General features: G+C 49.8%; 1 protein-coding gene across 1 annotated transcript in view; it reads left to right on the top strand.

The window, feature by feature from the left end:
- Positions 1-10,447, top strand: part of IFT27 (intraflagellar transport 27) — a 22,987-nt gene extending 12,540 nt beyond the window's left edge. The window contains exons 5-7 of the mRNA XM_010860546.1: positions 2,348-2,465; positions 3,377-3,486; positions 10,216-10,447. Coding sequence (XP_010858848.1) covers positions 2,348-2,465; positions 3,377-3,486; positions 10,216-10,314 — 327 coding nt within the window. The 3' untranslated portion in view covers positions 10,315-10,447. The remainder of the gene's footprint in view (positions 1-2,347; positions 2,466-3,376; positions 3,487-10,215) is intronic.
- The last annotated feature ends 12,737 nt before the right edge of the window (positions 10,448-23,184 follow it).

Genomic DNA, 23,184 nt, shown 5'->3' with positions numbered 1-23,184 from the left:
GCTTATTGATATTTCTCCCAGCAATCTTGATTCTAGCTTGTGCTTCATCCAGCCCAGTGTTTCTCATAATGTACTCTGCATATAAATTAAATAAGCAGGGTGACAATATACAGCCTTGATGTACTCCTTTTCCTATTTGGAACCAGTCTGTTGTTCCATGTCCAGTTCTAACTGTTGCTTCTTGACCTGCATACAGATTTCTCAGGATGCAGGTCAGGTGGTCTGGTATTCCCATCTCTTTCAGAATTTTCCACAGTTTTTTGTGGTTCACACAGTCAAAGGCTTTGGCATAGTCAGTAAAGCAGAAGTAGATGTTTTTCTGGAACTCTCTTGCTTTTTCAATGATCCAGCAGATGTTGGCAATCTGATCTCTGGTTCCTCTTCCTTTGCTAAAACCAGCTTGAACATCTGGAAGCTCACCTACTGTTGAAGCCTGGCTTGGAGAATTTTGAGCATTACTTTACTAGCGTGTGAGATGAGTGCAATTGTGCAGTAGTTTGAATATTCTTTGGCATTGCCTTTCTTTGGGATTGGAATGAAAACTGATCTTTTCCAGTCCTGTGGCCACTGCTGAGTTTTCCAAATGTGCTGGCATATTGAGTGCAGCACTTTCAGAGCATCATCTTTTAGGATTTGAAATAACTCAACTGGAATTCTATCACCTCCACTAGCTTTGTTCGTAGTGATGCTTCCTAAGACCCACTTGACTTTGCATTCCAGGATGTCTGGCTCTAGGTTGGTGATCACACCATCATGTTTATCTGGGTTGTGAAGATCTTTTTTGTACAGTTCTGTGTATTCTTGCCACCTCTTCTTAATATCTTCTGCTTCTGTTAGGTCCATACCATTTCTGTCCTTTATTGTGCCCATATTTGCAAGCCCACCCCATCTAGGTTTGCTCTGGGACCCGCCCCTGCTGCCCAGGCTCCTCCAGCCGGAATAGCCTTCCTCTTAGGATCCAGTTTGCTGTACCTTCCAAGGTAACAGTTGCGCTAATCTGGGCCAGTGAGCTAATTAGAAGGTTTGAGATCTCCAGAGCCCCTGCCTTTCCAAGAACAGCTACATTTTAATAGAAATTTTTGCTGCCCCCCTCCTTTTTTTTTTCTTTTTTTTGTCTAAGAGAAATAGATCTAGTGATGGTAATTTCACACAGGGCTGGCCTCATGCATGAGTTCTTGGTGTTTTACCACGTGCCTACGTAATGGCCAGCACTGCCTGGCGGAGGGGATAAAGTATCTGGGGACGTCAGGGCCTCCTGCTGCCCATCCTGGGTCTGCTCACTGAGGCCTGGAAGAAGAAGGTCTCTCCTGCATGCTCACAGAGGTGGTCAGTGTGGCTTCAGCTAGACTTCTTGAGTTAGTCTGTGAAGTGAAGGTGTAAGGGCATCATCAATTTAGTCTAAGTTCCTCCCATCCTAGAGGCCTGCAGAGCCAATTCCAGGCTGACCTTCCAAGGACAGCTAAAAGGAAAAGGCTTCTCCCTCACACCTTGGGAGGTGATAACACCTTAGAAATAAACCGGTCTCTAATTGTGCATAATGGGGGTCCCCAGAGACCAGGACAAGTATCAGCACGGTCCCATAGCCTGTGCCAGGCAGCAGGTTGGCCCAGGACTCTGAGCAGCCCCAGAAGGTGCCGGCTCCTGAGAGCTTAGCCTTGGTTCTTAATTGGGACCATGAACCCTGTCCAGTGGCCGATCTGGTTTGGATTAGGGCTGACATACTGCTGGAGAAGCAGAACATACCCTTTGCATTTTAAAAAGCCGACCCTTATTAAGAAGATGTTAGCAAACCAGCTTCCAGCAACTGGCTAATGAAAAAAAAGGATGCGCTTTCAGGCCTGCAGAGCAGAAAAGCACATCAACTTGCATAAGAGTGGGCCCTCGATGAGAACAAGTAGCAGAATGAGTTCATGGAACCGAGGCAGACAAAGTGTTTCTGGGTAGAGAAAGGCATCAGCTCCACCCTGGTGTTTGAATCCCATGTGACCTGGGCAAGTCAGTTACGCACTCTGAACTTACTACCTTCAGCTACATGGTAGGGATCTTCAGACCAGCCCTGCAGAGTTGGGAGGTTTCATAGTGACACACAGAAAATGCCCAGCAGAGAGCCTGGCATGGATTCAAGCTCTCGCCATCATGGTCACTGCGCCTAGGCCTTCCCATTCATACCTGTGGATAAATCGTTTTCATCCATGGGTGTGGCTCAGTTTTCTGACTCATATCCCCTTTTGGATTTTTCATTTCCCTGCACTCACGTGTCCCTTCCCTTAGAAGGCCACATTGCCTCCCCGCCTAGAAGTTACTTTCTCTGTCAGTGACGTGTTCGAATCCTGTCTGCCTTGCCTAGTGGGAGAGTCCCAATGTCTTGTGTCTTGTCTACGACGTGACCAACGAGCAGTCCTTCACCAACTGCAGCAAGTGGCTGGAGAAGGCTCGGTCTCAGATTCCAGGGACCACCCTCCCAGGTAAGAGCTGCAGGCATCCAGGGTTTCCAGCAGCTCCTCTGTCCTTCAAATTCAAGGGCACAAGGTCACTGCAGAGGTACCTGTGGGTGCAAAAACAAGATGCTCTGGGCTTTGGGTGTAGCAATCTGGACTGTACCCTGGCTCTGCCCCTTCGGAGCCCTTGCAACCTCAGTAAGTTGCCACACCTCTGAGTCTGTAAAATGGACCTGGTGATGCCCATCTGGCAGGGTTGTGGAGCAACTCAAACATACTAAGGGGAAGGTGTTGGGATATGAATGCGAGTTGTTTCTGGAAGGCTCACCCCGGGGAAACAGCCCTCATTTTCTCCTGTATGTGGGGCACCAGGAAACATGCAAGGCCCGCTGTCGCTTCTGAATGCTCTCAATCAGTTTATTTCTCATCCCTATGTGAGATCAACAAATTCTCCTCATTAGAGACCAAGGAAAGCAATCTCCAGAGGCAGGCTCAAAAATTAGCTGCAGCGGATACAGCTGGCAACAGAACTAAATTACCTCTGCATCCCTGACTCCAAGCCCAGCCCTCAGATTAGTATTAATGACCGTTTTGAAAGTTTGCTCCATGCGCTAGAAATGATCACAAATGCTCACATCGGTTTGGTCCTTGCCTTCACAGCACTCGGAGCCTTAAGGAGACAAGACAGGCAGGTACCTTCAAGATCTAGAAAAGGGGTTGAACAAAAACTGCAGGTGGAAGGGCATGCTGCCCACTCTGCCTCCGCCCCTGGGGCCCAGCGCAGAGTCTGCTGGTACTCACCACCTGGGGTCAGACGGCCTCTCTCAGATGACATTTCAAACCCCTCAGAAGTAGGCTGCTTGCTGTTTTTTCTCTCCAGCTGTCCTCCCAGACAGCCATGGTTATAATGTGATGCTCTGATTGTCTCTTTCGAGTAGGTGTGCTGGTGGGGAACAAGACAGACCTGGCGGGCAGGCGAGTGGTGGATGTGGCCCAGGCCCAGGCGTGGGCACTGGGCCAAGGCCTGGAATGTTTTGAAACATCCGTGGTAAGTACCGCTGCTTGCGCCATAGCCCCAGTCTGCAGCAGGGCCTTGGCTGGAAGCAGTTTTTCACGTGACCTTGCATGCATCAAGTTGTTACCACACCATACGCAGATTTGGAGCTGATGTTACATCCTTCGCCTGAGATCTCGTCTCAATATAGCAAGAGTCACTCGTGTGTTACAATGAAGCGGATCAGCCAGCCAGCCCTGGGAAAAGCTGGATACCAGTTAGTAAGGAATACAAACGTGTTGTGTCCAGCCACAGTGCCGCCGGACGTCTGCAGGAGGCACGTGGTTATGGCATTGTTGGCACATTATTTTATAGGCCCTCAGAATCAGTCCCCTGATCCAGGAGCTGTCCCACACTTCCTACTTCCTGATGGGGTGACGATGTACCAGGACTGGGACCCCCGACTTCTGGTTTCCCTCACTGCTCCCAGTCGCCACCTTGCTGCAGCCCCAGAGTGACTCCAAGCCACAGGAGCCCTCAGGAATTGGGACAGAGTGGTTTGTTCCCAGCACTTTCAATGCGAGATATCATGATTTTGGCGTGTTCACAGTGTCACGTGAAGCCCCTCCTGTATGGGGAGTTCTGAGTTCCCAGCCTCCCTGCAGCCAGGGTGCAGGCATGTGACCCAGGCTATACCAGTTGGATGAACGTTTGTGCGATGATGGCAGGGAATCAAGTGAACACTGCCCCCTGCAGGAGCCACCCAGAAACATCCACTTCAGAGCCAGTAGGGGCCAGGGGCCAACCCCTTCCTGGGGCTCCTGGGTAGACTCGCCACGCCTGGCACAGCCTGAAACATCCCTAGTGGTCATTTGGACCTCACTCCCGGCCCTGTGGCCTCTGGCCTTGATTCTTTGGTTCTCTCAGAGAGTCAGTGGGCTACTTAATAAATAGCCCTGAGGTCATTTTCTGCTCAAACTCCACTTAAGTTACAGGTACTCTTGTTGCATCTACAAAACTCGATGGGTGCTGCTGTTCAATTCCTATATGGCGGTGAACTGTTTTGTTTATTTAGCTACATCGGGTCTTGGTTGTGGTACATGTTGCACTGTCATGCGGATCTTCCGTGGTGGTACACAGACTCTCCAGTCGCGGCACGCAGGCTCGGTAGTTGCAGGGTGCAAATTTAGTTGCCCTGTGGCATATGGGATCTCAGATCCCCAACCACGGGTCGAACCTGCATCCCCTGCATTGCAAGGTTGAGTCTTAGCCACTGGGCCACCGTGGAAGTCCCTGGATGTGAACTTCTTAAACACCCCAAAGCAGCATGCTTTCCTTAGGGAAAGTGTAGCAAGTAAAATCGGGTGCTCTGTCCTCTGATGGTGAATAGAAGCCCTATCTGTGGGCCCCTTGAGTGTTATTTAACCTTTTGTGCCTCAGGTTCCTCAGCTATTAAATAGGGATGATAAAATATATTCCTCATTGAGTAATAAATATGAGAATTAAGTCAGATGGTGAATATAAAAACACTTAGCACAAAATCTGGGGCACAGTAAACGCTCTGTCAATGTTAGCTTTTTTTAAGTGTAACTATTCCCCCCAGTAATCTCATTTATACTATTATTACTCACCAAATCTTTGTATTCCTAGACTGTACGGAGGTAAATGTCAGTCTTGCCTCTGGTCCAGTAATCATAAATGCTGCATTAATGAAGTTCCAATTAGTGAGCTTTTACTGTATGGAGGGTTACCCATGTTGTACGCAGCACGCCTTTGAGCAAAGCAGTAACTCTTCCACCCACAGCAAACAATACTTCATTTTCCCTCCTCCTCCACTCACATTCATGAAATTGCCTCCTCACCCTAATATCCCACGTTCTCTGGAATTCTTGATAGAACTCAGAAATTAACCTTCACTCCCAGCTTTCATCACGAGAGGCCACTGGGCTGGACGTTCAAGCTCTGGTCAGGTGTTTACCTCTGCACGATTGAAATGGGCGGGTGTAAATGATGTCTGGGGAGGCTGCGGCTCACACTTGATATTAACCGTGCAGGTTAACTAGTCCCCCCTGAGCTGATGCCAACGAAGCACCACCAGCAGCGCGGTTAAGAAAGCTGTAATTAAAAAGGAAATACAACCAAATGCCATTTGAGACTTAGCCAAGCCATCTCTTCCTCTCTTCTTACTAAATGCAGCCACAGTTGTCTTACATGGCCATTTGTTTTGTTTTATTTTTTATTGGAGTGTATTTGCTTTAAAATGTTGTGTTAGTTACTGCTGTTTGATTTTCTTTTTTCTTTATAGTTCCATCTTCACAACATACTCATTTTAAAACGGGGGGTTTTGTACCCTTTGATCACCTTCACCCCTTTCTCCTGCCCCCACCCTCACTGCCCCTGGCATCCACCAATCTGCTCTGTTTCTGAATTGTCTTTTGTTAGATTCCACTTATAAGTGACAACATAGCAATATTTGTCTTTCTTGTCTGGCTTATCTCACTTAGCATAATGCCCTCAGGATTCATCCACGTTGTCACAAATGGCGGAATGTCCTTCTCTTTTGTGGCTGAATAATATTCCTCTGTGTGTGGCCCGCATTGCCTTTATCCACTCATCAGTGTACACTTATGTTATTTCTATGTTGTGACTGTTGTCGTGGATGAAGAAATCTCTCCAAGATAGTGCTTTCATTTCCTTGGTTACAGACTCAGAAGTGGGTCTGAGTCTGAATCACATGCAACTCTGTTTTTAATTTTTGAGGAACCTCCATCCTGTTTTCCACACTGGCTGCACCAGTTTTCATACCCAGCAACAGTGCACACGGCTTCCCATTTCTCCACATCGCCACCAACACTTGTTATCTCTTGTCTTTTTGATGATGGTCATCTTCACAGGTGTGAGGTGACATAATGTGGTTAATTTGCATTTCCCCGATGGTTAATCATGTTGAGCGCCTTTTCATATACTTTTTGGTCCTTTGAATACCTTCTTTGGAAAAATATCTGTTGCTGATCCTTTGCCCATTTCTTTTCATCATAGTATTTATGTTTTTGCTGTTGAGTTGTACAAATTCTTGTGTGTTTTGGATGTCAATCCTTTATCCGATGTGTGGCTCGCAAATATGTTCTTTCATTCCGCAGGTTGCCTTTTCATTTGCTGATGGTTTCCTCGGCTGTGCACGTGCTCGTTAGTCTGCTTTGGTCCCACTTACTGATTTGTGCCTTCGTCGCTTGTGCTTTTGGTGTCATATTCATAAAACCATTGCCAAAGCCGGTGTCAAGGATCTTTTACCCAGTGTTTTCTTCTAGGAATTTTATGATTTCATGTCTGTGATTCATTTTCAGTTAATTTCTGTGAGTGGTGCCAATTAGGGTTCTAGTTTCATCCTTTTGTATGTGAATATCTGGTTTTCCCAGCACTGTTTACTGAAGGGACTGTCTTTTCCCCTTTGAGTATTCTTGACTCCCCTGTCAAATATTAGATGGCCATATCTGTATATGGTTATATCCAGGCTCTCAGTTCTGTTCCATTGCTCTTTGTATCTGTTTTTAATGTTAGTGTCATATTGTTTTGAATACTGTAGCTTTGCAGTATGGTTTGAACAGGAACTATGATGCCTCTAACTTTGTTCTTTCTCAGGATTGCTTTGGCTATTTGGGATCCTTTGTGGTTCCTCTTTGACTTCCTGACACCCCTCAATATTTGGCCTTTTCACACCAAAAAAACTTAAAGCATTTCTTTAAGCAGAAGTTAAAAAATTTTAATGCATTGTTTACTGCTCTAAGAAGTTGGGCAATACTAAATAAAAGAAAGTTCAAGAAAGATCCATAGGGATGGCTCCTCTTGCAGAAAGAAGAGAGGAGGGGAACTGGTGTTTGCACCGTGTACCAGGTGTTTTGCACACATTATCTAGTTAGGCTTCCAGCAGCCCTGCTGCTCTCTTTATCTCACTGGTGACAGACTCAGAAAGACTGCGTAGCTTTCTCTGGTCACCCAGCTAACAAGCATAGAACCAGAACTAGAACACAGCCCTGCCGAGCTCGATAACCTTCTCGAAGGGGCTATGGCCTCCCACAGAGCCCACTCTGGGAGTCTCTAGGGGGAGAAGAAATGGCAACCCACTCCAGTGTTCTTGCTTGGAGAATCCCAGGGACGGGGGAGCCTGGTGGGCTGCCGTCTATGGGGTTGCACAGAGTCAGACACGACTGAAGTGACTTAGCAGCAGCAGCAGCAGCAGCAGGGGGAGAATTCTAGGTCAGATTAAGCACTAGTCTGACCCTGCTCTAAGGATTCTTCATGCAAAGCAGACCTACTCTACAGGTGTCCAAAGATGTCCGCGAGACTATGATTTGTCATTTAACAAAAGGACTCCTGTCATTGGCAAGCCCTCCTAGTGCATTTGGAAAATGGTTCCGTTTACATCTGCTACTTCAGGAGCACTCCATGTGTATAAAAAGGCTTGCCTCCATTGAATTCCCTACTTTTTATGTTGCGTTTTCCCTAAGATCTAGCTTTTAAGAGCTTTCAGGTTCATTTAGAAATCCTCGAGTGTGTGCTTTGCCGGCCTCATTCTCTTCCCATTCGACACTTAACTACATTTTCAACCGAGGTAATGTTTTGCTGTTTGACATGTCCTAGGATGTTACACTCTGTACAACCCAAAGCACCTTGCAGATACAACTGAGTTATTCCTCTTGGTCTTGCTGGAGAGTGACAGCCTTCCGGTCCTTGGTAGTTGTGAACTTAGTATCAACACTTGTCTGGGCCGCCAGCGGTCCTCTCATTCCTCAGCCCCCTCCCCACACTGACACCTCTGGTTCTTCTGCTGGTGACTTGTCTCTTCTACCTTGGGACTTGCCTTCCCAGAAAGTCCAGTAACTTTCTCTGCAGGATCTGGTTTCACATACCTGTTTCTGTCACCCTGTCTGGCAGAGTGGAAAGGCTGCTCTTCTCATACTTGGAGCCTCTGAATTATAGGCTGGGCTCTGCCTAAGCCAGCTGGGCCACTGCACGCCTGGCACCCCAGACCGCTGTAGAACAGAGGCTCTGAGCTTGATAACGTCGTTACATACTTTGGTTTGGAAATCCTTCCATTTTAGTGGGACTATTTCATTGTCTCTTCTCAAGACTGCACTTTTGCCAGCAGGCAAGGATTGTCTGAAAACAAGTACTCGTGAATTCATAGTTTGAGCTACTGTCTTGAAAGTAGTGGGTGCTTTCTTCTGCCAACTTATTTCTTTAAAAAAATTTTTTTTAAATACTCATGGGCACACACATAGAGAGTGACTGCTGCTGCTGCTGCTGCTAAGTCGCTTCAGTCGTGTCCGACTCTGTGCAACCCCATAGATGGCAGCCCACCAGGCCCCGCCGTCCCTGGGATTCTCCAGGCAAGAACACTGGAGTGGGTTGCCATTTCCTCCTCCAATGCATGAAAGTGAAAAGTGAAAGTGAAGTCGCTCAGTCGTGTCCGACTCTTAGCAACCCCATGGACTGCAGCCTACCAGGCTCCTCCATCCATGGGATTTTCCAGGCAAGAATACTGGAGTGGGGTGCCATTGCCTTCTCCTATAGAGAGTGACAAATGATAGCTAAGTGGAGAGAGTATCATTTTCTTTCCCCCAGAGCTTGTCATGCTTACCCTATAGGGCAGGTTCTTCCCACAGGATGGAGAAAATCTAGGGCAAGTTCCAGAACTTTAATCTCTCAGATAGTAAAAAATCCTTTGGGCACCTTTAGTCACAAAATTATTCATTGTTTCAGTTATAAAAGTAGCCAGTCCTGAGTGACTGTCAAAATTCTTGATTTAAAGTCAGCTCCACCCCCTGAGCCTGCTGTGGGAAGCAGGACTGGGCTTCTGCGTCTGTGTTTCTACACCTGTGCTTCCCCTCCAGCTCTCTTTGCTGGGACCTGTTCTGGCCCCTCTGGACTTGCCAGGTGTCTGAGATGCCCTCCCTACCCACATAGGGGGCGCTCGCTCACCTGCAGCTTCCGCCTCACAGGTGACACCTGCTCACCTTTCCTGCAACCTCCGTTCCAGGCCATCCATTGGTGGTGGAACCCATCACCCTCCTGGGGGCTGTCCCCGGGAGGTCCCTTTAGGACAGCTTCACACTGGGTTCCTGCAGGGCCTTCTGCTGGTCCAGGGAAGCACGGCTGCAACCCCAGTTTGACAGAGGAGGTAGTGCAGACAGTCTTTCCTGTCCTGCTCAGCCATCCAAACAGCCAGCCCCAGCCTCACCTCAGTGCTTTCCAAGCCTGGGCCCAGCACCTTCCTAAGTCCCTGGGCTGTAGGCTTCTCTTGGGACCCTCCCACTGACCTCAGGGTGAGGGAAAAGAGAAGCGCCCACATTCCATCCTTGGGGAAATACCACAGCACACACACACCCCCGCCTCCATCCTGCTTGGTCCTCCCTCCAGAGCATGCCATCTGTTGTTTTGCTTTGACCTCTGGGACCTCAGGCAAAGCTAAGTAAGAACGAGTCTCGTTTTGATGTCCTGTCACACAGAGTGAGACTAGCTAAAAGCACAGGCTCTGTGGGAACGTGTCTAGGTTCAGACCCAGCTCCATCACAGGCAAGTGTGTGGCTTTCGGCAAGCCATCTTCATCTCTCTGCATTTCAGCTGCCTTCTTGTAAAACGGGCGGAACCGTAGTAGCTGCCCCGAGTGCTGGGAAGAAGAGGTTGGGTCACAGGTCAGAGCGCCTGACGGGAGGAGGGGATGGGGAATGCCAGCTGTCTGACATCCCTAAAGCCAGCCAACCCTTCTTCAACTTGTCTCTCCAGAAGGAGATGGAAAACTATGAAGCCCCCTTCCACTACCTGGCCAAGCAGTTTCACCACCTGTACCGGGAGAAGCTGGAGGTTTTCCAGGCGCTGGTGTGAGAGGCTGGCCATACCGTTCCCTGCGGTGGAACCCAGCCCTGGGCTCCGTCTCCTCGGAAGATGGGAGAAGGTGGAGCTGCCTGGCACTTCCAGTCTATTGTGACAGCTTTAAATAAAAGGAGAAAATGGAAAAGCAGCATCTCGTTCCGTTCTTGGCCAGGGCAGCCCTGGAGCCATTTTACACATTGGCCGCTGCTCCCAGAGTAGCACCAGAGCCTCCAGTGGTGGCAGCTGGCCCTTGGGACAGTGGGCATCCTGCCCTCCCCGAAGGACACTCCCCAACAAGAGCCCACCCACAATTTGCCACAGTCGAGATGCTCAGCTTGGAAGTTGCCGCCTGGCCGCGAGGCTGATGGCCGTCTCCTTGTTCTAACAGACTCAGCTTTGCTGTCTGTCTGCCCGCTTTCCAGATGCCAGAGCTCCCTGGTGATGACTACTGTCCCTGGCAAAATAGTGCCCTCTGCCGGCCGCCCTGGGTGCCTCTTCTTGATAAAGACCCAGCCCCCTCCCAGCTGCCAGGAACCCTGAGCACCCAGGGAGCCAAGAATGAGGCCACTTTCCTTTAATGACCCCGCCTCTCAGCGAGCCGGGCAGCAGTCGTAATTCTTTGCACTGAGCTTGACTGTTTTCCATCCTATCTCTGCTGCCAGATTAATCTTCCTAAAACACCACTTTCATCATTTCACTCCCCTGATTAAAGACCCACGCAAATTCCTCAGTGCCTCTTACATCAGGGCTACGGGCCGAGGTCTGGTATCACAGCCCACCTCCGACTGTCACCCTCACACCGGAGTCTTGGCTTCTTTCTGTTCCAGTGCCCCAGAGGGTCATAGGCCTCCTTCAGTCCCCCACTGGGTGGGAGTGGAGATGTCCAAGCACTGGCTTTGTGGGTAAACAGACCTGGGTCTGTCCCAGGGATAGAGATGAGAATGGAAATTACTCTCATTCCTGTTTATGACCTGCCATGTCTCTACATGAGCTGAGCATGTTACACGTACTAGCTAATTTAAAATTCACAACGTGGAGTCTTTTTCCCACTTTTACAAATGAGGAACCGAAGTCAGGATCACAGACTCCAGAGCCCGGCCCACAGCGGCCACCCTCTCCTGAGTCCACCTGAGCTTGACCAGGAGCAGGAGGTGGTGATGGCTAGGCTGCCCCTGAAGGTTATTTCAGAATAGCATGTGAAGGGCATCTGACACAGTGCCCACCACCTCAGGCCCCTTCCTCCCCGTCCTGTTACCTCTCAGCACAAACTCACTGTAGCCACAACCGTCCTCCCACCAAGACATCCTTTCAGAGGGTAGGGGCCTGCAATGTGCCGGACATTTCTCTAGGCACTGGTCATTTCAAGCTGTTGGTCTTTTGGCCCATGTTCCAAGGATGGGAAGATCTACAATAAACAACCAAGGAGACATGGAGGGGACGTTTCCAGTTGCTCCAAAATTCATTACCCAGACCCACAGCTGTGGCCAAAGATGCTAAGAAACCCACTTCCTAAAGAGATCACAGAAGGTTGGAGCCAGGCAGCTTCCTCAGGGGTGTCCTGGAGGTGGCAGAACTGGCCCTGCTGCCAGGAGCCACTCCAGCCCCTCAGCTCCTCGTTCTTTCCTGTTTACATTAGAACCTCAAGTCGTTTAGAGGAGGAGGCAGTGAGAGTGGATGGTGTTGGTGAATGGGTACCACTCCCTCTCCAGCCCCACCCCCAGAACTAGGCAAAGGAGACCCCCCACCACCCAGGAGAATCCTAAATCCAGACAGAGGATGCTGCCCAGAAGAGGAGGCTGACATCTTGCTCCCCAGCTGCATGCTTGCGGAGCTGCAGGAGCCTGGTGCCAGCTGCAGGGATGGGCTGTTGAGGGCGTCCTTGGGGGAGTTTGGCACGCATCTTCTCAACTTGTGCAGGGCTCCCTCCAGGGAGACTTGGGAGAGGGGGAGAAGCCTGCCAGCCAGCAGGGGAAACCAGTGCCCCACCTCCACCGCTCAGGGACCCCCAGGGCTCATGTAGGGAGCCACATGGAGGGTGGGACCCTCCATGTGGCAAAGGGCCCCTGCAGGAGAGGGGCTCTGGCTCCCCCCACCACCAAAGAAGTTGGCAGGGGGTGCCTGTTCCATTGGCAGGACTGACCCCTCCTGGGGAAAAGCCAGCCACAGAGGAGGCTCTGCCCCCAAGGAGCCAGACACCCCATCTCCAGAGGGATTTCAGCAGGTAGAACCCAACCAAGGGAGGGCCTGAGAGGAAAGAAGAGGACCCACCCTCTGCCCTTCTATTCAAGTTGCCCCAGAGAGACGGGGAAAATCTTGTGTTCCCCCCGGCATTCCAGAAAGGAGCTTTGAACCAAGACTTGGAGTTTTAAACTGGCCTGGTCTGAGTTTTAATAGCTAGGAGAGCCTGAAATGTGCTGGAATGCCCCCCCCACCCGCATCATGAAGACCCAGTGGGAAGCAGGACTTGGCAGAGCGTGTCAGGATGAAGCAATTAGAAAAAGTAAGACGAGTTAGGCTTGGAGCCCACTGACTTGAGATCCCCCAGTCCACTGTGCTGTGCTGTGCTTAGTTGCTCAGTTGTGTCTGGCTCTTCGTGGCCCCATGGACTGCAGCACTCTAGGCTGCCCTGTCCTTCACTGTCTCCCAGAGTTTGCCCAAACTCATGTGCACTGAGTCGGTGATGCCATCCAACCATCTCATTCTCTGTGGCCCCCTTCTCCCACCCTCATTCTTTCTCAGCATTTGGCTCTTCACATTAGGTGGCCAAAGTATTGGGGACTTTGAGGGTATAGCAAAAATTCCTCCCCTCGGGAAGCTTACATTCTAGTGGGATGATAAAAAGGTTCACTTGAACAGAGAAGTCCTGCAGTCTGACGGATGGTAACAGCAGGGGGCACAGAGGGTATGCCAGGGAGAGGGTGGCGATAGGAAAAGGAGTCTAGAAAAGATCCTCCGGAGAAGGGGATTTTTCAGCAAGATCTGAACGAGGGCAGAGCATCTGACCCCCTCTCAGTGTGGTTGGTTCATGGGCCCTTTAGAAGTGGAAAGCCCACTTTCCACTTTCTTTACCTGATGACTGACACTGGGACTCAGCTGTATGCATGGACTCCTGGGAGACCTGAAGATGAATGGGACTCAGCGTCTGCCCTGGGATCAACTACAAGCCATAGGAGAGAACGATGAGCCAGTGCTTCACTTCTGAACCCCAGTGGGGCCCCAAAGCACCAGCGCCAGCTCCCCCAGCAATGTGAAGGAGGCGCGCAGGAGCTGAGCACTTCTCCCAGGGTCTTTGAGACATCCCCTCCCCTCCACAGTTTCCTTCCTTCTGCAAGGAGTGGGCTGGGGGCGGGCACCCAGCCTCTTTCTATTCACTTCTGGCTCTGTGAGGCTGACCCCTCTATGGTAACTTTTGCTGACTGCTGCCATCGCTTGGGTTCCTACCAAGAGGGCAGAGAAGCCCAGGTGCCTGGAAGGTGGAAACACAGCGGGGCCTGTCGTGTTTTGGGGTGATCATTTATAAACATAGACCCCAGTTCCAACACGGGCTCTCAGGCACTTTGCCTGCCCAGTCCTTTGTTGGGGTCCCACCATGGACGGGTTCCCCATTCAGATATGGATGGGATGGGAGGCAGCTCCAGGGGGTGTCCCTGAGCCCAGTGGTTCACCCCCTGACACTGACACATGAGCACCAGCCCGTAGTTTCCTATGGTTAGGAAAATGGCCTTCGTTAGACGGTCTTCTGCAAAGAGACTCAGAGAGCAGGAGGCTACCTGCTGTAGCTAAAATACGTGCATTCTGATGCTAAAATGTGTCTTTTTTTAGGTTTCTTCTGTTTAAAAAAAAAAAAAACACACATTTTGGCTACACCGAGGCTTGTGGGATGTTAGTTCCCTGACCAGGGGTCAAACTCCTGCCCCATGAGATGGAAGCGTGAAGTCTTAACCACTGGATCACTAGGGAAATCTCAGGACGTGTATTTTAAAATGATATATTGAAAATTTAAAATTTCCGGTCCCAAACAGAGATAAAAATCAGCACAAATTTAGTGGAGCCCAGGAGGGGAGCTGAGAATCATGCCAACCCAAATCTCTTGGGGGAGTTTTGTGCATCCTGAAGCTGCAGAGAGAAGCCTTTGGTTCTGCACCTAGATCCCTGGATCCATCTCAGTGCAGGGTCCAGGGTTGTGTACTGGGGATGTCTGAGGTTGTGCTTTCAAGGAGCTCAAGACTTATGGGCAAGAAGTGTTTCCAGGGACCTTGCAGGGAAACACTCGATGCTAGCCAGGGAAGAGCATTCTGGAAAAAGGGAAGCACACATGCAAAGGCACTGAGGCATGAAGCAGGGTCCCCCTTGTGGAATCGTGTGGGAAGCATGAGTGAGGAGCGAGGGGCACCCAGCAGGTGAGAGGCCGGAGAGAAGGACAGAGCAAGAGCATGGATCATTTATACACAGACCCAGAAGTGGGAAACTGGAAGGTTTTTAACACAGTTGAGTCACCTGGATTTCCACTTTAGAAAGATCAGCCTGGGGGAACTGGAAGAGGGAGTGGGAGAGGAAGTACTCTTAAGGAGACTGGGTCAGAGATGTCCCAGTACTCTGGCCAAGAACTGATGGTGAAGACATGGACACAAGGCTTTATCTACCTCCAGCATTAATAAAAACTTCATATTTTCAGCCCAACTTGGAGCTGTCTTCCCCCATGCCCGCCCCTTTTCCTCAGAACACCAATTGATTTTTTTTTTAATGTGTTATCCTTTATTTACTTTAGAGACAGAGAAAACGCAGAGAGAGTGACTTCTTTGGGTTGCAAATAGTTAGTGATGGAGCCAGGATTAAGAACTCAGTCTTGCCAGCCCTCAGTGGATTTTATGATATTTATGTATATGATGCCCGCTCACTCTTCCGCTCTGCCAGTAAACAGAGCTGATAAATATGAAGAGGACAGCAGCAGAGAGCTCACTTCCATCCTAAAAAGGCAAGAGGACTGGGAAGGCTCATTAGGAGAAAATATTGAACAGCCAGTGTTTGAGTTTTACCTGTGATGTGAAGGGGAAAATAGTGCATTTTTGTACTATTTTGTACAAAAAGCCATTATGTAACTGTTCTAGGGGTGGACGGGGTGCCTCCAGAATGGAGCATGGAGGCAAGTGACCAAGAGAACAAAGACAGTGTCGGTTCCTAGTGGGCAGGAAGCACATTGGATACTGCCGTGGGTCCTCTAGAAGCATCTGCGGTTTAGTGGAAAGGGCACTGGTTTCAGAAGAGCGGAATTAGAATTGCTGCTGTGTGTCTGTAGGCACGGCACTCACCCTCTCTGTTGGCTAGTTTCCCTATTATCAAATGGGGATGATAGCATCAACCTTACCTATTATTGTGTGCAGATTAAGATCTGTAAACCTCCTTCTACAAGGCATGATAAAAAAATGTACAGGTGATTTCCAAAGTTTCTTTAGTGGCTTTTTTATGAGCATAAAAGTAATGTATGGAACTTACCTGGTGATCCAGTGGTTAAGACTTCACCTTACAATGCAGAGGATTCACATTCGATCCCTGGTCCGGGAGCTAAGATCCCACATTCCTTGAAGCTAAAAAACCAAACCATAAAACAGAAGCAATATTGTAACAAATTCAGTAAAGACTTGTTAAAAAAAAAAAGGAATGTATGGTTACTGCAAAAAAAAGTCCAAAACTACTAAAAAGTATAAAGAAGAAAATGGAAATTACTCCCAACTCCTTCTATCCAGAAATAGCCACCATTAACATTCTGGTGTGTGTACTTCCGTCCTCTTCCCTTTGCTTATAAAAATACATACATTTTTTTTTAAACCAGAAATGTGATAATGCCGTATATGCTATTTGAAATGTTTCTCTTTTTGCTTAAAAATATCTTGTGGACATCATTAAAAAATAGTTTTATGTGATCATTTTATTTCTTTTTAAATCATGAAAACGTTAGACACAAAAATAAAGAGAACAGTGTAATGGACACTCATCTACCCATCCACCAGATTCAGAACCTGTAAGATTTTGCCTCCATTGCTTCATCCTTATCCCCCCTTACAAGCCATTCTCTTATCCAGGGGATCTTCCTGACCCAGAGATCGAACCCAGGTCTCCTGCATTGTGGGCAGATTCTTTACCATCTGAACCACTAGGGAAGCCCCTTATTATTGCTGTAACAGTTTAAACCAAATACCTACCCTCCTGCTGTGTGTCTCTAAACCAATCTCTAGGTCATTATCACACTTGACAGAATTAACGGTCATTCCTCACAAGCACCTAATGCCCAGTCAGGATTCAAATTTCTCCAATTAGCTCCAGAGGGTTCTTTGCCAGTTGGTGATCACATGATCCTTTGTAATGACCCCCTGTAGCTGGAGACCAGGTCTCCAAGTTGTCGCTCATGAAAAGCACGGAGGGCGACATCTTTTTGCACACATTCGTGGACCCCTGTCCAATTATTTCTACAGGACAAATTCCTAGAAGGGGACTTTCCAGGTCAAAGCCTGTGCGTTATTTTTAAGGTTTTTAATAGCATTTGACAAATTGCCCTCCAGAGAAATTGTACCAATTGACACTCCCACCAGCAGGAACTGGCACCCTGGAAGGCCTTGTGTTGTTAATGAAAGGAGATTAAGGGGGGAGAAAGCAGGTGGGGAGAAAAAGGGGGAAAGGAGGAGAGGGCTGGAGTGAGAGCTTGCAGACGGTGCTCTTGGTGGTCCCTGGGGACTAGCCCGCCTGCTCCTGAGAGCAGCGGAGGCAGGCAAGGGTCCCAGCCCACCAGTGACTCAGCAGATTAAGTCCTAAAGCAACGATTCCATAGAGACTGAGAACAAAGCTGGAGCAAAGACTCTTCGATCCATTCTAATTAGGAGCTGCCTTTCCAGAGAAATCAGGAACAGGCTGCCACGGCTGAAAGCAGAAAACAAAAAAAAAAGGAAAAGGAAAAAAAGCAAAACTGCAGCCCAGCTGTGCTTGTCTATTTTCCGAAAATCCCAAGAAAGAGCTCCATCCGCTGTGCGCACAATCCAGGGACCCCGTTCTGAAGGTTATGGAATTCAGTTTGGGCCAAGGATCTCCATCCCCAAAGGGTGGAGGGGGAATACTTTCTATTCTTGCCCTTGCTAACGGCAGAGGAGGACAAGGAAGTGTAGGCTCTTACCCTGCTTCTCCTTCTTTTTTGCTGTTGCTTAAAACCTACAATCTATTTCAGGTTTGAGAAGAGGAACTAAAATTAAGATCACATTTGAGGCCTGGCTCTATGTGCAAAAATGGAGACCAGGCTGCTTCTGGCTCTTGCAGGCTGGGTTACACTGGAGGTTTGCTTTGTAGGCAGAGGTCATGATGCTCTGCTTGCCTTTTGCTCTCCCCTTCCTGTTTGCACTGTGCTCTTCCCACATGGAGTACACGCCCTCAAAGAAGGACTGGTTCAAGGGTCAGTGCTAGCCAAGCTCCAGTGACAAAGCTATTCCAACTGTCAGCATGGAGCATCCTAACATCAGGACTGCGGCAGGTTCATGGTTCAGAACTTCCTGGGGTGCTGTTTCATTTGTAAGATAGTGTTTATTTTATTTTTTCTAGTTTTTAAAGTATTTACTTATTTATTGGCTGTGTGAGGTCTTAGTTTGGGCATAAGAGAACTTTGTTGCATCTGTGATCTACTGGCTTAGTTGCCCCAGGGCATTTGGCCTCTTAGTTCCCTGGCCAGGGGTTGAACCGTGTCCGCTGAGGATGCTTAACCACTGAACCACCGGGGAAGTCCCAAGATGGTATTTAAATTAACAGCACGTGGGATCCAGACTATGGTGGATTCTTGCTGGTATCAAAGGATGTTTTCAAGCAAAGATCGAGAAGCAGCTTTATGAATAACATATCGGCAATTCACACACATCACCATCTTATTTTGTGTTCCCACTCTGTGAAGCGAATGCTTTGCACCCAACTTCACATGAATGTAACATGACTCCTGGCTGGTAGGAATCACGTCTTGAACCTGCCTTTCCTCCACTCAGGCCTCTTTCCATGGTCTTGGGCTGCCTTCTCAGAATCTGTGAGCCTTGTCTACCCCATGCCTCACCCCAGACTCCAACAGCAGCTCCCTTTCCCAAATGTGCCAGGGCTCAGGAGCCAAGAGGAGGGTCTGGCGGGGAGACAGCCCTGTGAGGCCCTCTTGGTGCCAGGACCCCCCAAGTCCCCTTCAAACCTGTTTCTTCTCACCCGACCTTCACACAAGGCAACCCAGGAGGACGAGGCAATCTTCCAGTTTCACCGCGGAGGACACAATAGGCCTGTGACCTTGGTTTTGAATGCAGCTTTCTAGGAACATCCATAGCTGCTTTCGGGGACCTGTGAATCTCAGAATACACCTTGGGGAAGCTCGGGTCCCTCCCAGCCAGCTCCCTTCAGCTGTTCTAACAGCTCCCTATTCTAACAGGCAGAAGGTGATAACAACTCCCAGAAGCAGAGCACGGGGCCAGGCACCTGCCCACGGCATTCTAGGCTCTGGAGTCAAACGGCTCTGGGTTCAGGTCTCCACTCAGGCTGCTTGTCACAGAACAACCTTGAGCAAGTCACTTCACTGCTCCGGGCCCTATAACATCACCTCCCTTGAATGGTTGCTAAGGAATTTCTGAAATGCTTAGCCCATGTTGGGACAATCCCTGTTCAGGCTTTACTGTTATTGTGGCTGCATGGTCCCCATTCGGTGACACTAGTGGTAAAGAATCCACCTGCCAACGCAGGAGATATAAGAGATGCAAATTCGATCCCTGGGTTGGGAAGATCTCCTGGAGAAGGAAATGACAACCCACTCCAGTATTTTTGCCTGGGAAATCCCCTGGACAGAGGAGCCTGGAGGGATACAGTCCATGGGGTCACAAAGAGTCAGACACAACAGAAGTGACTTAGCATGCACACAAGGTCCCCATCCTGAGTCATCACAAGAAGTTGAGTCTGCTGCCCTCCACCCTTCATCCAAAGGAGCTCTGGGGCTGAGAAGCCTGGGTCCCCTGTAAATAACCCCTGGGAAGTGGTTTGCCATGGCCCAGAGAATAGTGGATAGAGAATGGATGAGGCAGCAGGAGACCCAGGTTCGAGTCCACCTCTTTCTCTCACTGAGAGGGCCTTTGCCCCAGAAGCTTCTGTAATGACAAGATTGGACTAATGATCCCTAAGAGTCTTCACTGTTCTAACTTCTTTGGCTCTCCTTGTCCAGCAGGCAGAGAAGAAGGGCTCAACACACACTCTGGACACAGAGTGGATGCATCTCGATCAGCCCTGGTCTTTTGAGCACCAACCACATGCCAAGCCCTGTTTTAGGTGCAGGATCTTCAAGGCTGAACAGGAAGACTTCCCTGTGGTCCAGTGGCTAAGACTCCCAATGCAGAGGGCTGGGGTTCAATCCCTGGTCAGGGAACTAGATCCCACATACCACAACTAAGAGTTCACATGCTGCGACCAAAGATCCCACATGCTGCAGCTAAGACCCTGTGTAGCCAAATAATTAAATAAAAATGCACATTTTTTTAAAAGTTTGAACAGGAAACATGAGGCTCACCTCATGAAGCATACGATCTAGTAGGGTAGAGAGAGACTAAGCAAATTAACAAACAAGTTGTAAAAGCTGCTTGAAGGAAAAGACTGGAGCCCTCTGAACAAGACTGCAAAGGAGGCTTATTTTAAATTGGGGAGAAGGTTGTCTGGCAAAAAACCCTCTTTTGAAATATGAAGAGATATGAAGGAGTAGGAGTTGTGTGTGAAACAGGGAAATTGCATGTCAACCAGCGGGAGCATGTTCAAATGTCCTGAGGCAGAGAGGAGTAGCAGTTCCAGTCCCTTAGCCCTTCTCAGCAGAGCTTCCTTCTTGGCCCTCACTCTCCCAAGGTTTCCACGTGAGGGGACTCTCACCCCTAAGAGAGTGGGAGGATACCAGATATAGGGGAACAGATGTTCAGGTATGGGCCTTGAGCTAAGGCAGGGGTGCCCACTCTTTCCTTTTGGCCTGGGCAGCCCTGGGGCTCTGCACAGGATGGACCCATCACCAGGCCCATCTACAGGCTGCAAAATCAGGCCTGAGAGAGGCCTCCAGTGGGAATGAAAAACAGAGACAGAGAGAACCATGTGGAGCAGGAGAGGTTCCAAGACCCCCAGACTATAATTGGGCAGGGTGGAGAAGCACCTTCCTCTGCCTGAAGCTCCCACTGCATGGATGGAAAGATAATACAGGAACCGGATGTCCTGCCCCACAGCCGAGCAGTGCACAGCCACAGGCAGCCTACATACCATGTAGCCCCCCAGTGGGCAGAGTGTGCCCATTTGAGGGCTGAGGACACCAAGGCCCAGGGAGGTGAAATGCTCATCCCAGCCCCACTGTCAACCTGGGGTGGGGGAGGCAGAGGAGCCCCTCCCTAGCACCTCCCCTGTGCCTGGCCTCTCCTATTCTTCATCTCTCTTAACCCTCACCACCACCTCTTCAGGTGGGCGTGTTTTGGCTTATTTTTGTTGTTGTTCACTCAGTCATTCCCAACTCTTTGTGACTCCAAGGACTGCAGCATGCCAGGCTTCTCTGTCCTTCACTGTCTCCCGGAGCTTGCTCAAATTCATGCCCATTGAGTTGATGATGCTGTCCAACCATCTTATCCTCTGTCGTCCCCTTCTCCTCCTGCCTTCAATCTTTCCCAGCATCAGGATCTTTTCCAATGAGTCAGTTCTTTGCATCAGGTGGCCAAAGTATTGGAGCTTCAGTATCAGTCCTTCCAATGAGTATTCAGGACTGATTTCCTTTGGGATTGACTGGTTTGATTTCCTTGCTGTCCAAGGCAGTTGCTGTCAAGAGTCTTCTCACGTGGCTTATTTTACAGGTGAGAAAACAGGCTCAGAGAGGTAAAGCCAATGACTCAAGTTCAGTCAGAAAGTGGAACGCACCTAGAACCTGTGCTCTTTTGGTCACTAAGAAGCAGGCCAGGTGGGTAAGCAGGCACCCAGGAAGGACACCGTGGGCAGGAATGTTCGAGGACAGCCAGCAGGGAAGCTGCCTTGGAGAAATTGATCCACATAATAAACACTGCAGATTGTTAATCAGCTATACCCCAATACAGGCTTCCCTGGTGACACAGATGGTAAAGAATCTGCCTTCAGGAGACCCAGGTTCGATCCCTGGATCAGGACAATCTCCTGGAGAAGGGAATGGCCACCCACTTCCCCAATACAAAATAAAACCTTAAAAAAAAAATAAATAAACACTGTGGGCTTTGGGAGTTGGAGAAAGGCCCCCCAGGGAGGATGAGGTAGGGATTATGAAGTGGTAGGGGTGGGGGGACAGATAATAGCCCAAGGTCACATTGACAGGACCCGGCGCACAGAAAGCCTTCAAATGTGTGTTCCCTTGACCTCCCCGAGGGAGGTCCTGCTGCCACCACAGGCCACCCAGTGAGGGCCTCCCTGTGCGGTCAGGCACTCCCCTAGGGTGCCCTGCACCCCTCCCTCAGTCTCTCCTGATACCCTCCCACCCTCCAGTCCTGTGTCAGCTGCCCCAGAGCCCCCAGGATCCACGTCCCACACACCCAGTGCTCCTGCGAGCCTGGCCCATGTCGCCTCACACCTCACCCTGCTGTACAGCGCCCCTGGCCAGCCAAGCTTGTCGCCTTCTCTGAGACAGTAGCAAGGGCAGCGGGACCCAGGGGAGGCAAAGATGAACAAAATGGGACCGGCAGACCCTCCAACCCCGTTCAGACCACGCTCACCATCTGCTCAGCCAGGCTCGGGCCGCACAGGGCACTGGGGCAGAAACAGCCAGCACCAGGCTGGCCACGTGCTGGCCTCCGGGGCCTGCCCAGTCAGGAGGCCTGGCTGGCCTTTCCACTGCAGCTGCCAGCCCTGGCTGGGTTGTAGGGGTGCCAGGCTCCAGCCCCAACCCTCCCCAATGGATGTCCCGGGGGTGGGGGAAAAGAGTGACTCTGTGGCCTGAGTGGGTGGGAAAGAGAATGCAGAGGGTGGAGCTGAGACACCAAGTGTGTTGTTCCCCCTGAGACGAACGCTGCAGACTAGGGGTAGGCAACAGAGCCCTCTCTGATACCCCAATACTCCCTGGCCTTCAAGGGGTCCCCCAGAGCTCCAGAGACCCATGAGAGAACTCAGTGCCCCAGAATGACCACCAGAGCCCCCACCCTTGCCCCGGCATCCGCTGGAGCCCCTCTAAACCTGATTGGCCTCCAGCACCATGGTGATACAGTCCGTGCATCAATCAGAACATGTCACCAATCTGCATAAAGCCCTTTGTAGTCCTCCTATGTCCCTAAGTTAATGACCCAATTCCCTATCCTAGCCTACACACCTGTCTCACTTGTCCCATCATATCCCATCTCAGACACACACACACACACACACACATACACACACACCACACTTTGTGTTTCAGTTTCAAAGACCTTCTTTCAGTTCTGTGTTTGCAACTCTTCTGTGCCTCAGTTTCTTCATCTATTAAATGGACTACTTAATAGTGTCTTAGTTTTGGTTAATCCAAAAACAGCCACGGAGACAAATGTTCAGGAGCAAGTACTTATTTTCGAGGTGAACTCAGAAACACAGTGTGGGGGAGGCAGTGAGAGAAGGAGGAGCAATGCTGAGGAAGTGCACACTGATGGGGGTACCCTGTGGCATGGGCCCTCCAAGTCGCCTGGGAGCCTCTGAGAGTCAGTCTCCAGCTGCCTCGGAAATGCCCGCCAAGGGAGAGGAGCAGGGATATTTATCCTCCAATTCCCATCAGTTGTTGGTGAGGGCAGTCCTGGGAAGTGCAGACTCTGGCACATCCAGCCAGCAGAAGCTACCAGCAAGTATGTGAACTGTCCTCACGGGTCCCCTGGGGTAGGCAGAAGCTATCTGGGC

This window comes from Bison bison, unplaced genomic scaffold, assembly GCF_000754665.1.
Source record: "Bison bison bison isolate TAMUID 2011002044 unplaced genomic scaffold, Bison_UMD1.0 scf7180017864468, whole genome shotgun sequence".
Taxonomy (NCBI): Eukaryota; Metazoa; Chordata; class Mammalia; order Artiodactyla; family Bovidae; genus Bison; species Bison bison.
The sequence above is the reverse complement of the archived record's forward strand: the minus strand, read 5'-3'. Positions and strand labels throughout refer to the sequence as shown.